The 12,126-nt window shown below is 38.9% G+C and overlaps 1 protein-coding gene across 42 annotated transcripts in view; it reads right to left on the minus strand.

Annotated features, from left to right (window-relative positions):
- Positions 1-12,126, minus strand: part of DROSHA (drosha ribonuclease III) — a 137,029-nt gene that overhangs the window by 114,171 nt on the left and 10,732 nt on the right. For 14 of the 42 annotated variants that reach the window (XR_013418015.1, XR_013418014.1, XR_003730064.2 and 11 more), the window contains exons 5-8: positions 11,631-11,723; positions 5,938-6,048; positions 5,472-5,703; positions 1,578-1,719 (exon numbers count right to left, since the gene is read on the minus strand). Coding sequence is in view for 36 of the 42 variants with exons in the window: in XM_078003688.1 (XP_077859814.1) it covers positions 1,578-1,719; positions 5,472-5,703; positions 5,938-6,048; positions 11,631-11,723 (578 nt within the window). In the remaining 6 variants the exon portion in view is untranslated. 42 annotated transcript variants of the gene reach the window in all.

Here is a 12,126-nt window from a genome sequence, read left to right on the forward strand (position 1 = left end):
GAAAGGCTGGTGATAATTTCAAAGAAGGAGCACATGTGACCCAAGCACTGCAACAGGATGGGAGAAGCATGATAAGGAGGAGAGAAGAAGAAAGGAATGAAGAGGGAGCACCATAGGCAAAAGCATGGAGCTAAGAATACAGTGGACTAGCTAGAGCGCGGGCCACACAGAAAAACACTGGAAGGTTAGGGCTGGGAGTGCTGAGAATGCCACAGTGAAGGCTGGGAATGCAAGACCAAAGACTTGACATTTTTTTCCCTCAATAACAGCAAGAGATGTTAGTCCTTAAAGTGACTGAATAAAAACAGACACAGACTTACGGTAACTGAAACAAGCCAGTCACAAAAAGACAAATATACATGATTCCACATATATGAGATACCTGAGAGTCAAATTCATAGAGAAAGAAAGCAGCATAGTAGTAATAAGGGAACAGGGAATTGGGGTCTGGGGAGTTATTCCTTAACAGGTACAGAGTTTCAGCTTTATGAAAGGAAAATAGTTCTGGCAACTGGTTGCAAACAATGTCATGTTGAACCCTATTGAACTGTATGCTTAAAAATGGTTAAGATGGTAAATTTCATATTATGTGTATTTTACCACCATTTTTTTTTAAAAAGACCTAGAAGTTAATCCTACATAGTGAGATTCCATCACTACAAAAAGAAAAATAATTAGTTTTTAAAATAAATTAATCCTATAAGAGATTAACGTAGTAGTAGCATAATAAAATCCAACATGGAGTTGTATTTACATGTACTGCATGAGATAGATGCTACTGTCATCCCTATTTTACAAATGGGAAAAATCTGAGATGGAGACGAACTTCTGGACCAAGGTCACATATCAAGTAGGTGGTAGAGCAGGGATTCAAACCCAGGCCATCCAGCTCCCGACTCAGGTGCCTTTGCCCAGTATGGATAACTGCCTCTCAGCATGTGGGATGTCATGGAGGTGGGCAGATGAGAGCCAGAGAGAACATGCAGGTAAATGCACACTGAATGTCTCATCTGTGCACGGCATTCTGTTAGGGTCTAAGGATACAAAGTGGTAAAAAGTAATTTCCATCCTCAAAGATCTCACCACCTACTTGGAACCTCAGAATATACAAATGAAAAAATAGACCACTTTATGAAAAAGCTATGCAAACTGTGTACACGAGTGGAGAGAAACCTTCAAACAGAGCTGGGCTATAGTCGTCGTTTCCCTCATCAAACCAGGCACACCTGGCAAAGGAGAGGGCCAAGGAAGGACGTCTGTCCTCATGAGAGGCAGGGGGCACAGGCTCCTTCTTTTGGAAAGATGCTGAACTCTTCTGACTGGACAATCTCCAAGGGGCACCCTTGTTGGCAAGCCTTGCAAATGAGATCACGGCTGTATTCTGCCAAATGTAACTAAGGAAAAATATGATCAAAAAGAAGGAAGTTCCACTTCTATGTATCTTACTGACTGTAATTAAGAAAAATAAAATGAAAAAGAAGAAATCTCAATGTGGGACTCTCAAGGGTATTTCCCCAAAATTCAGGAATGAAGCTATAACAGCAACGGTCTCAGACTAGTTAATGACTCTGACTCACCTAAATCTTCATCGAGCTTCGTCTTCGGAGGTTCCCACGGAGGCCGAGCAGCTTTGGCCTTTTCTTGCCTGCTCCCCAACTCCTCCTCAAATTTGTCATATAAGTCACGAAGCCTACTTGTTCCAACTACTGTAGAATCTCCCTTTTAAAAATAAAGGATCACTATTAGGAACTATATCAATAACAATCATATCAAAGATATGTAAGATCTCACAGGTAATCAAAGCATTTTTAACAGCAAGATGCTATTCTTCAACCCTCAATTTAACAAACATTTAAAAACAAAATGCTCAAGTACTGGCAATCATACTCTGAATCAAACACACACTTATCGCTGACACAGTCCTCAGGTAAATGTGCCTTGCCAACATTCAGAAACATTAGAGCAGGCCAGGTGTGGTTGCTCATGCCTGTAATCCTAGCACACTTTGAGAGGCGGAGGCAGGAGGATTGCTCGAGGCAAGGAGTTCAAGACCAGCCTGAGCAACATAGCAAGACCCTAACTCTATGGAAAAGAAAAAAATTAGCCAGGTGGTATGTGCCTGTGCTACTTGGGAGGCTAAGGCAGGAGAACTGTTTGAGCCCAAGAGTTGGAGGAAGCAGTGAGCTATGACTGTGCCACTATACTCTAGCCTGGGTGACACAATGAGACCTCATCTCAAAAAAAAAAAAAAGAAAAGAAACATTATAACAGTTCATCTACGCCCTCTTAACATGACATTTTTTTTAAAAATCATGACCTCAGAGAATCGTAACAACTGACACCAAATACCCTCCTAGGGAATGTACACTTCCTACTGAAAAATCACTGATAATCTGTCTTCTCCTATACTAATCCAACAAGGAACAAGGAATATCATATATATCCTCTTTGTCTCTCTCTCTCTCTCACACACACACACACTCATGCCTTAAACATAAGGATATAAACATGCACACATTCTCTTTCACACACACACACAAACACATAGAACAAACATGGGACTCTACGAAGCATTCCTAGAGGAAATTTTCCACTTTTCCTCACTCATTTTCCAGGCTGAAAATCATTTTACATGTCCACACTCTGACTTAGTAGCCTTAAAATGTAAAAACCAGACCTGCCAAATGTAAAATTAAGGCAAATCATAAAATCTGGTACCCAGAAGAAGGGATAATTCAGGCCGCATCTCATTGTTGAGAGTGGCAATGCCGGTATAGCTTTGACATCCCTCACCACCTTCTCTGCACCACAGACGACAAAACTCAAAGGCAAATGTCAGCCTTTTGAGTTTATCAGTCTTCCTCCTACACTGGAGTTTTAATATACTCGTATAAATATGTAATAAAAAAACAACCAGCTCTGCCTGTTTAAACTCCCTGAACTTCAGTGTCTTCATCTTTATTGTTTTAAGAATAATAACACCTATGGCAGCCATTCTTTCCTTCTTCCTAATAGAAGCAGTATTCTATCAGATTTGGGGCAGAGAACTCCTGATCTCTGGGAAGGTAGACTGAGCCACCCACCCCTCCCAAAGATGCCCATGTCCTAATCCCCAGAAATTAAATATATATGTTAACTTACATGGCAAAACGGACTTGCAGCTGGGTGGACCCAATCTTAGCACAGGAGCCCTTAAAAGCAGGGAACCTTTGCCAACAGGGGTCAGAGATGTAACAGAAAAAGAGGCAAGAGATATTTAAACCATGAGAAGGACTCAACCACCATTACTGGCTTTGAAGACAGAGGAAGGGATCCACAAGTCAAGGAATGCACATGGCCTGGAGGAACGAAGAAGTGCCCTGACCTTACAGCCAGCAAGGATACAAGGTCCTCTGTCCTCCAGACACAAGGAACTGAACTCTGCCAGCAACCTGAATGAGCAAGAAAACAGATTTTCTCCAGAGCCTCCATAAAGGAACACAGACCTGCTGACATCCTGATGGAGCCAGTGAGACCCAAGCTGGACTTCTGGCCTCCCGAGCTGTGAGAGGACAAATGTGTGTGGTTTCAAGCCATGCTGTTTGTGGAATTCTGTCATGGCAGTAAGGAAAAACAAATCCCTGGGGTAGGCATGTCACATGGCTCTGGTAAAGGGATGGAAGGGGAGTCAAGGGATGAAAGGAGAGCTTGGGCAAGACACTGGAAGAATGCTCACCCAACATGCCCTCTGCATCCTGCATGTGGGGACACAGGTGTATAAGGACCTGAGGCCTGCTGGTCCTGCATCATCCTGCAACTGTGGAAGATGCTCAGGAAGACAGCAGGGCCTGCCATCACTAAGCCACTCAGTGAACACCAGCCATGGCCTCCCTCCAGGTACCTTATCATGAGAAGAACAAATCCAGCTTGTTTAAGTCCCACTTAGTCAGGTGTTATTACTCCCAGCAGCATTTCTAACTGACAGAAAGACCCTCTTGCCAGGGGTATTTTCAGGGTTAACTAAGACAACATGAGAAGCATGGACTAACGTTCTGGCACCGTGAAAGCGCACAGTATGTGAGCTTTCCCTTCCCTGTACCACATCAACTATGACTTAAAAGCCTGCTCTAATTTATCAAATAAAATATCACACCACTATGAGAGACTTCTCAAATCCTTTGTTTCCAAAAACACAGAAATCTCAAGTTCCCCACAGATCGAGTCCAAACAGAAGCTATTTTCACAAAATTCCAAACAAAACCCTCTCTTATCTCTTACCTAATCCCATGCACTAAATCTAACATCTGCAACTTCTCATGCCCTAAATCTGTACATGAGTTCATTGATTAAATGAAAGAGATGTCCACTCATTCATTTAATCAATGAACATTACTGCATGCCTACTCTGTGGCAAATATGCCTAACAGGATGGAGGCATAATGCCTAAGGGGAAGAGAGGAAGAGGGGAAGAGAGAGCAAAAAGGAGACAGGGACAGAAAATAAAATGGAGATGGAAGAAAGAAAAGAGAAGTGAGCATGTAGAGATAGTGGTGGAGTCTGCGATGGCAATGTATCACCACAGGCACCCCAGCCCTGGCAGCATATGCTCTAGGAGTCCTCCCTCCAGCCCATTAAGGGTGACAATGGCTCTCCCTTTCTGCAAAACTAGCTGATATGCATGGGCAACTTCATAGGGTTGGTGCTCTTTTGGTCAAGGATACACTTCGAAGAGACAAACTCAAATTCTTCCTTATTTCTCATTTTGGAGGAAAAAAACACATACATATACACATACACACCACAAACTGCATAAACTAGTTACACATGAAACCTTATGAAACCACCAGTATCAAGACTACCAGTATCATTAAAAATGTAGAATAGGCTGGGCACAGTGACTCACACCTGTAATCCCAGCACTTTGGGAGGCCAAGGCCAGAGGATTGCTTGAGCTCAGGAGTTCGAGACCAGAGTGGGCAACAGTATGACCTCATCTCTACTAAAAAATAAATAAATAAATAAATAAGCCAGTCACGGTGGCTCGTGTCCCAGTAGTTCCAGCTACTCAGAGGGCTGAAGTGGGAGAATCACTTGAGCCTGGAAGATCAAGGCTGCAGTGAACCACGATCGTGCCACTGCACTCCAGCCTGGGTGGCAGAGCGAGACCGTCTCAAATAAAAAAAAAATCATTGTAAAAAGATACTTTAATTAACCTACTGCACTCTTGGCCTTTCGCTTTTTAAAACAGCTTTTGTCTGTAATAGTGATTCTCAACTGGGGGTGATCTTTCCCCCCAAGGGACATTTAGCAATATTTGAAGACAACTGGGGAGGGGTACTACTGGCATCTAATAGGCAGAGCCCAGAGATGCTGCTAAACATCCTGCAATACATAGGGCAGTCCCCACAATCAAGAATTATCCAGCCCCAAATGCCAATAGTGACAACACACAGAAACCCTGGTCTACAGCTTGTCTGCTACTTCGGACCTACCACCTGATCCATGGGGTCACTAGAGTAGTAGTTTTCTGAATGAGTGCATCGAATCCACACAGGCTTAAGAAGTTCTTCTTCCTCCTCCTCATTCTTGTCAGGCGTGGTCTCCTCAGGCTCTTTTTCCTTGATTGAGGTATAGTTCTTGTCTTTGCCAGAGCTCTGGTTGTCACTCCATCGGTCTTTTTCTTCCTCCCAACGAGCTCTCTTCTTCTCCCTACTTGGGGAGCGACTTCAAAAGAGGGCAAAGGAGATTAATTATTAAAAATACTCTGCCATTATAAAAACTATTCTATTTCACCTACTTGGTGCATTTTTCACCTAAAATACGAATACCATGCCAAATCACCATGTGTACTTTTGTTAAACCAGTGATTCCCAAATACCAGTCTGGTGGCATCAGAATCACCTGAAGTTTACTTGTTTAAAAATACAAATTCCCAGGCGCCACCCCAGATCTACTTACTGATTCACAATCTCCAGGGGTGGGGCCCAAGAATCTGTATTTTTAATAATCTCCCCAGGTAATTCTGGTGTGCATCCAGCAGGTTCAGGAACAACCGATAAACCATAACTCCTAAAAGAAAAACATATTTGCGAAATGTTTGGAAATGTCCATGTATGGACAATTTCAGAAATGAGAATACCAGTTTTGAATCCTCCACATCTGTCTTTGCCAGGAAAAAAAGACTTTAAAATTTCACAAAACAGGGTCTCAATATGGCCATAAATTTAGCCTGAGGACTATAATTATAATCCAAGAATGAACCAGTTATGTCATCCCTAACTATGTCTCTGGAACCCCAGTGTTGGGCATTACTACTTGGCGAACCAACACTTTGCCTAATTTTGGTCCTCACAAATATTAATATTAACTCAGTCAATAAAGAAGGATGAAAAAACAACTCCATCTCCTTGACTTCCTGGGGCTTGAAACCTGCAAAGACCCATCCGATGGATGTACTTGGAGGGAAAAACCTATAGGATCAGCTGGGCATGGTGGCTCACGTCTGTAATCCCAGCACTTTGGAAGGCCGAGGCGGGAGGATCACTTAAGCCCAGGGGTTCCAGATCAGCCTGGGTAACATGGTGAAATTCTGTCTCTACAAGAAATACAAAAATTAGCCAGGCATGTTGGTGCACACCTGTAGTCCCAGCTACTCAGGAGGCTGAGGTGGGAGGATCACATGAGCCTGAAAGGCTGAGGCTGTAGTGAGATCTGATCGTACCACGCACTCCAGCCTGGGCAACAGAACAAAACCCTATCTCAAAACAACAATGATAACAACAAAACCTATAGGGTGGATTTTAATTTAAGCCCAAGAAATTTAGGTAGAACACAGAGACCTTGAGAATCCAGCTAAGTAGAAAAACTGCTTTGTAAGCCCAGCTGGTAGCCTTCACAGCTCCACTAATAAAGTTACTACTATCCATGAAAGTTTACATCCAGATCAAAGTAACAAGTATTCTCATTAACTCTACCACTAACTTGTAATTCTATAACAGGCAAAGTCTGTATGTATATATGTGTGTGTAGGTATGTATACTTGGGGAGGATTAGAAAGAGTATATATATTATTTATACAACTTCTAAACATTATAATATGCATCATTAGTTTTGTTACCAGAAAAATTACTGTCAATGTACATTCACTGTAGAAAAAAATAAAGCACAAACATAAACAAAAATAAAACAAAAACCACACATAACACCACTCAGAGGTAATCACTATATTTCACAAATGTTTTAATGTTATAGCCTGACCTTCTCATTCAGTAGTAAATCAGGAACAGCTATTTCAATAATTCTATATTTGGAGCATTTTTAATAGGTGTATTATTATTCTAAGTATATACCATAATTTAACAAATCTAATAATAGTCATTTAGGTTAACATTTACTTTTCTTCCACCATAAACAATGCTATCATGAACACATTTGTGTTCTTTGCACACTTGTCAGATTCTTTCCCAGATGTATACTTTTTAAGGCTTCTCTCTAGTTTGGTAGTACTCGTTTAGACTACCATCAAAACCACGTAAGAGTTCCCATTTCCACACATCCCGTCACCACGGTTATTTTTCATCTTTGCCATTCTGATGAAAAAGTATTTTCATATAATTTAATTTGAAATATTTTATCAATACTGAAATGAATACATTTCATGCTTACTTCTTTTGTGAACATTCTGGTCATAGGCTATGCAAATATTTTTAAAATTATGATTAGAGTCTTTCTTTGTTGAAACAGTTTTCATTAAGATATCTGTCCTCCCTCTGTCATATGCATTGTAACCGTTTCCAGTTTCTTGCTTTGAAATCTGTTTGTTTGTTTGTGGCTACATACAACTTTTATAAAGTTAAATCTAGAGATCTTTTTATGCTCCTTGCCTTAGTATGCGTGGAAGTCATTTCCTATCCCAAGGTTAAAAAAAGATTTTATATTTTCATCAGTTACTTTTAATACAATTTTTAAATTCTCTCTCTCCAAGGTGTAAGGCAGAAATCTAATCTCAATTTTTCCTCCAAATGGCTCACCAACTGCCAATTTCTCCTCTGATTTGAAAAAAAATATATTCTTTATCACATGTAACTTTATATATTATTTATTAGGTGTAATATATATTCTTGAATGTTGTTCTATAGTTGTTTCATTGATCTATTTAACCTGTATCAAACTTTTTTAATTATTATATATTTCCAGAACATTTAATACTTCCAGAGGAAGTATCCTTGCATTACTATTTATCTTCATTATCCTAACTTCTATCCCAAGGAAAAGTTAAAGAGTCATTATGAAGTTCTAAAGTCAGTACTCTGGGTCAGACATGGTGGCTCATGCCTGTAATCCCAGCACTTCGGGAGGCCGACGTAGGAAGATCACTTGAGGCCAGTAGTTCAAGACCGACCTGGCCAACAAAGTGAGATCCCCATCTCTTTTTACATTTTTAAAACTACAAAAAAAAAACACAGTACTTTAACTGAAGTTACAATAAAATTATAGATTACAGTCATGTGTCACTTAACAACAGAGATACATTCTAAGAAATGAGTCCTTAGGTGATTTCATCACTGTTCAAACATCACAGTGTGCCTACACAAACTTAGATGGTATAGCCTACTACATGCCTAGGACAGGTGGTATAGCCTGTTGCTACTAGGCTACAAACCTGTACAGCATGTGACTGTACTGAATACTGCAGGCAATTATAATACAATGGTAAGTATTTGTGTACCCAGACACATTTGAACATAGAAAAGGTCCAGTAAAAAAATAAGGTATTATAATCTTTGGGACCAGTGTTGTACAGAGTCTGTCACTGACTGAAATGCCATGTGGTGCCTGATTATATTGTGAAGAAAACTGGTATTTTTACAACATGGTTATCCACTACAGGAACAGGACATACCTTCCTTTCACTACATCACCTTCTTTGTCATCAGCTACATTTTATTAGTTTTCTTCCCATTGGTCCTATGCATTATAAGATGCTTAATTAATTTATTAATAACTTTCCATAGTGAATTGTAAATTTAATTTTTCTTTGCATTACACTTTCTAACCAGGTAGTCCCTTTTATTAAAAAGGCTATTAAATACTGTCAGGTAATAATGGCAACTCTAGTGGCTCTTTTTTGTTTGTTTTGGTGCTTACTCTGAGGCTGGCACTCTGCTGAGCACTTTACTGACATTTCACATTTAATCCTGACAGCAACCCTAGGAGGCAGATATAAACACCCGCTACAAAGGAGGAAACAGCCTTGAAAATCAGTCACTTATCTAATATGATAAACCTAGGAAGTGGTAGTTAAATGCTAATATGTTTGATATAGACATTTCAGCATGTTCTGAAAAGAAATCCCACCAAATGTTTATTATTATTGCCAAGAAACACAGGCAAAAGACATCCTCACCCATCCTTTTAAGCAGGCGTTGTGAATGATGTAATGAATGGTCAGGGTCATCTGTTGTAAACATCAATTAATATTTCTTTTTAACACTTTGAGAAGGGCATTTCAACATAGAACAAAAGATCTTTTTTAGGTAAGTGTCTTAGGCACTCCAAAATTCAAAATCCAAACTCCCCATGTTTCTTCTTGCCAATATGCTATAGGGCAAACTGGTAACTTTTCCCCTTCATAGTTTTCCATCTCTCATTTTTATTTTCTACTGCATTAGTCAGAACTCAGAATTCAAGTCTACCTTCTCTGTAAGCTACCAACCATTAGAGAAGAAACCATTAAACCGAGGCTATTTCCAGCACTTATACCTTAAAAATCATCCACCTCAAATAGGTCCTCAATGATGTCCACTGACACAATACCCTCACTTTTCTCCTATCTCCTCTCCTTCTCCTCAGGCCCTCTTTTCATGCTTCCTAATTAATCCCATCTAATCCATGGCATTTCATCCTTCCTAATTAATCTCATCTAATCCACAGCAATATGTAAGTGTCCTATCAAACACACTTACAGCACTTAACTTTCCTTTTCCTATTAAGTGGGGGCCTTTGTTAATGACTCTATCACCCATACCAGTACAATACCCGGGACACACAAACACACCATGTTTTTAATTAGCATGTTGATTGTATCATAAGGATATTCAGTAACAATTATAAGCAATGGGGTCACCTTGCCTTTTTTCAAATTTGTATGGGAAAGGCCTGCAGGTTTCAACACCACATTTGACTCTCTGGGGTGGTATCCATCAGGTTCATCATGAGCTAGCGTTCTTCATCATGTTAAAGATGTCTGCTAATATTTCTAGTTTACTAGTTTTTACGCACAAATGGATGTTGGTTTTACTTTAAATACCTAAAAGGCAAGTACTGAGATAACCCTACAGATCTTGACACAAAGAATACAGATTTTCTAATATTAACTTTTCTATCCATGCAGTCTTGGAATAAACTCTATCAGTTATCTTAACAAACTACTGAAAACATTTGCTAATATCCTAATTAGTGATTTTATATCCATATTTGTAAGAGAGATTGCTGTGTCATTTTTGTGCCATTTTTTTCCCTTGGTTAGGTCTCGCCATCTAGTTTTTCCTGCTACCACAGAATGATCTGAGCTTTCCTTCCATCTTTTTTTAAGTGTTCAAGATCACTTTAAAACTTTTTTTAGAGGTGGTGCAAAGTAAGCTTTTTCCATTTTTTCCAGTTATTGACCTATTAAAGTTTTCTGCTTCTTACGTGAAATTATTTTTGTTTTCTTAGAAATCAACCCTTCACATTCAAGTTAATTTTTATACTGTTTTAAATTTTTAAATTTCCTTTCATTCCTGTAATACACTTTCTCAAACCTAATATTATGTAGATTTTTCTTTTCTTGATTTCCCACTTTAAAAATTGTATTTGCATTTACTTACAATATAGTTATATCACTATAGTTCTGTTTTCATTTCATTAATTTATCTTTAAATACCTTTTTCTGCTTTTCTTAAGTTCCACCAATTTCTATAGCCAAGTGCTCTGATAATAATTACATATATAGTTACCACTTATTTGGCACTTACTTCAGGCCAGTTCTAAGTGTTTGACATGCATTATCTCAATGACCCCTTATCACTCAAGAAGGTACATATAATGGTCCTTATCTTACAAACAAAGAAACTGATAACTGTGCCCAGTAATAAAAGTTGGGAAAGCTAGTAACTGACCCCGAATCTGTCAGATTCTAGAGTGCTGTTGTTCATTACCATTATATTAATGTAAGACCAAAAATTTTACTTTGGGATATAGAATTGATTACACCCTTTAAGTTGTGGGTGACAGCAATCTCAATGTCATTTTCTAATGAAAATATGACTGCAGTTTTGCTCTTTTTTTCTGAAACATGTAAATTTAAGAGCATAATTATGAATTTCCAAGGTTTTCTAAAATTATTAATGTATAGTTTTATAGCACTGTGGTCAGAAAAAGTGGTCGGTATAATTTCTAATTTTTGGAAATTTATCAAGATTTTCCCTGGGCATAATCAATGCATCTTGAAAGTAAAGTTTTTTAAATTAAAGGCTGTTTAGCTTTTCACAGGTCACCTTGGACAGACTCTGAGGCCATTATGAAGACTTGGCTGCTGCTCTGTACAAGCACAAAATTTGAATTCAAGGAGATAATCCTACGACTTCTTTCAGTGTCAACTCCTTGCTTACCTTCCAGATCTCTTATACTCTTTTTTGTAGGACCTTTCCAGAGATGGTGATCTTCGGTTGTCTCGATGCCTGTGTCTCTCCCGTTCTCGCTCTCTTAAAGGAATTAATACACAGAGCTGTTTTCAACAGAAAGACTCAAAAACACCATCTCTTTTCACTGAATTCATCTTCTAGATAAATGGACCACATCTATGAATTTTTCAGGCACTATTCACTAGGGGACATTTTTATGCCTTCTTAATTTATTAGAGGATAAAGGAGCTTTTCACTTTACAGAAGTTAACTAACTTGGACAATTTTTGCAGTTTTCTTTAAAGAAAGCAGTCATACGTGATGCTATGCAATAATGGGAATCTTATCCTAATCTTCCCTTAAGACTTTGCAATCAGTCAATCCTTGGTTATTTAACCTAGAGGGAAAACTCTAAAGAACTCCACATCCTATTGATTTCTAGAAAATGCTCTATCTCACCCATCAAATAAATATAAATTATAAA

Source organism: Macaca mulatta, chromosome 6 (assembly GCF_049350105.2).
Source record: "Macaca mulatta isolate MMU2019108-1 chromosome 6, T2T-MMU8v2.0, whole genome shotgun sequence".
NCBI classification, from domain to species: Eukaryota; Metazoa; Chordata; class Mammalia; order Primates; family Cercopithecidae; genus Macaca; species Macaca mulatta.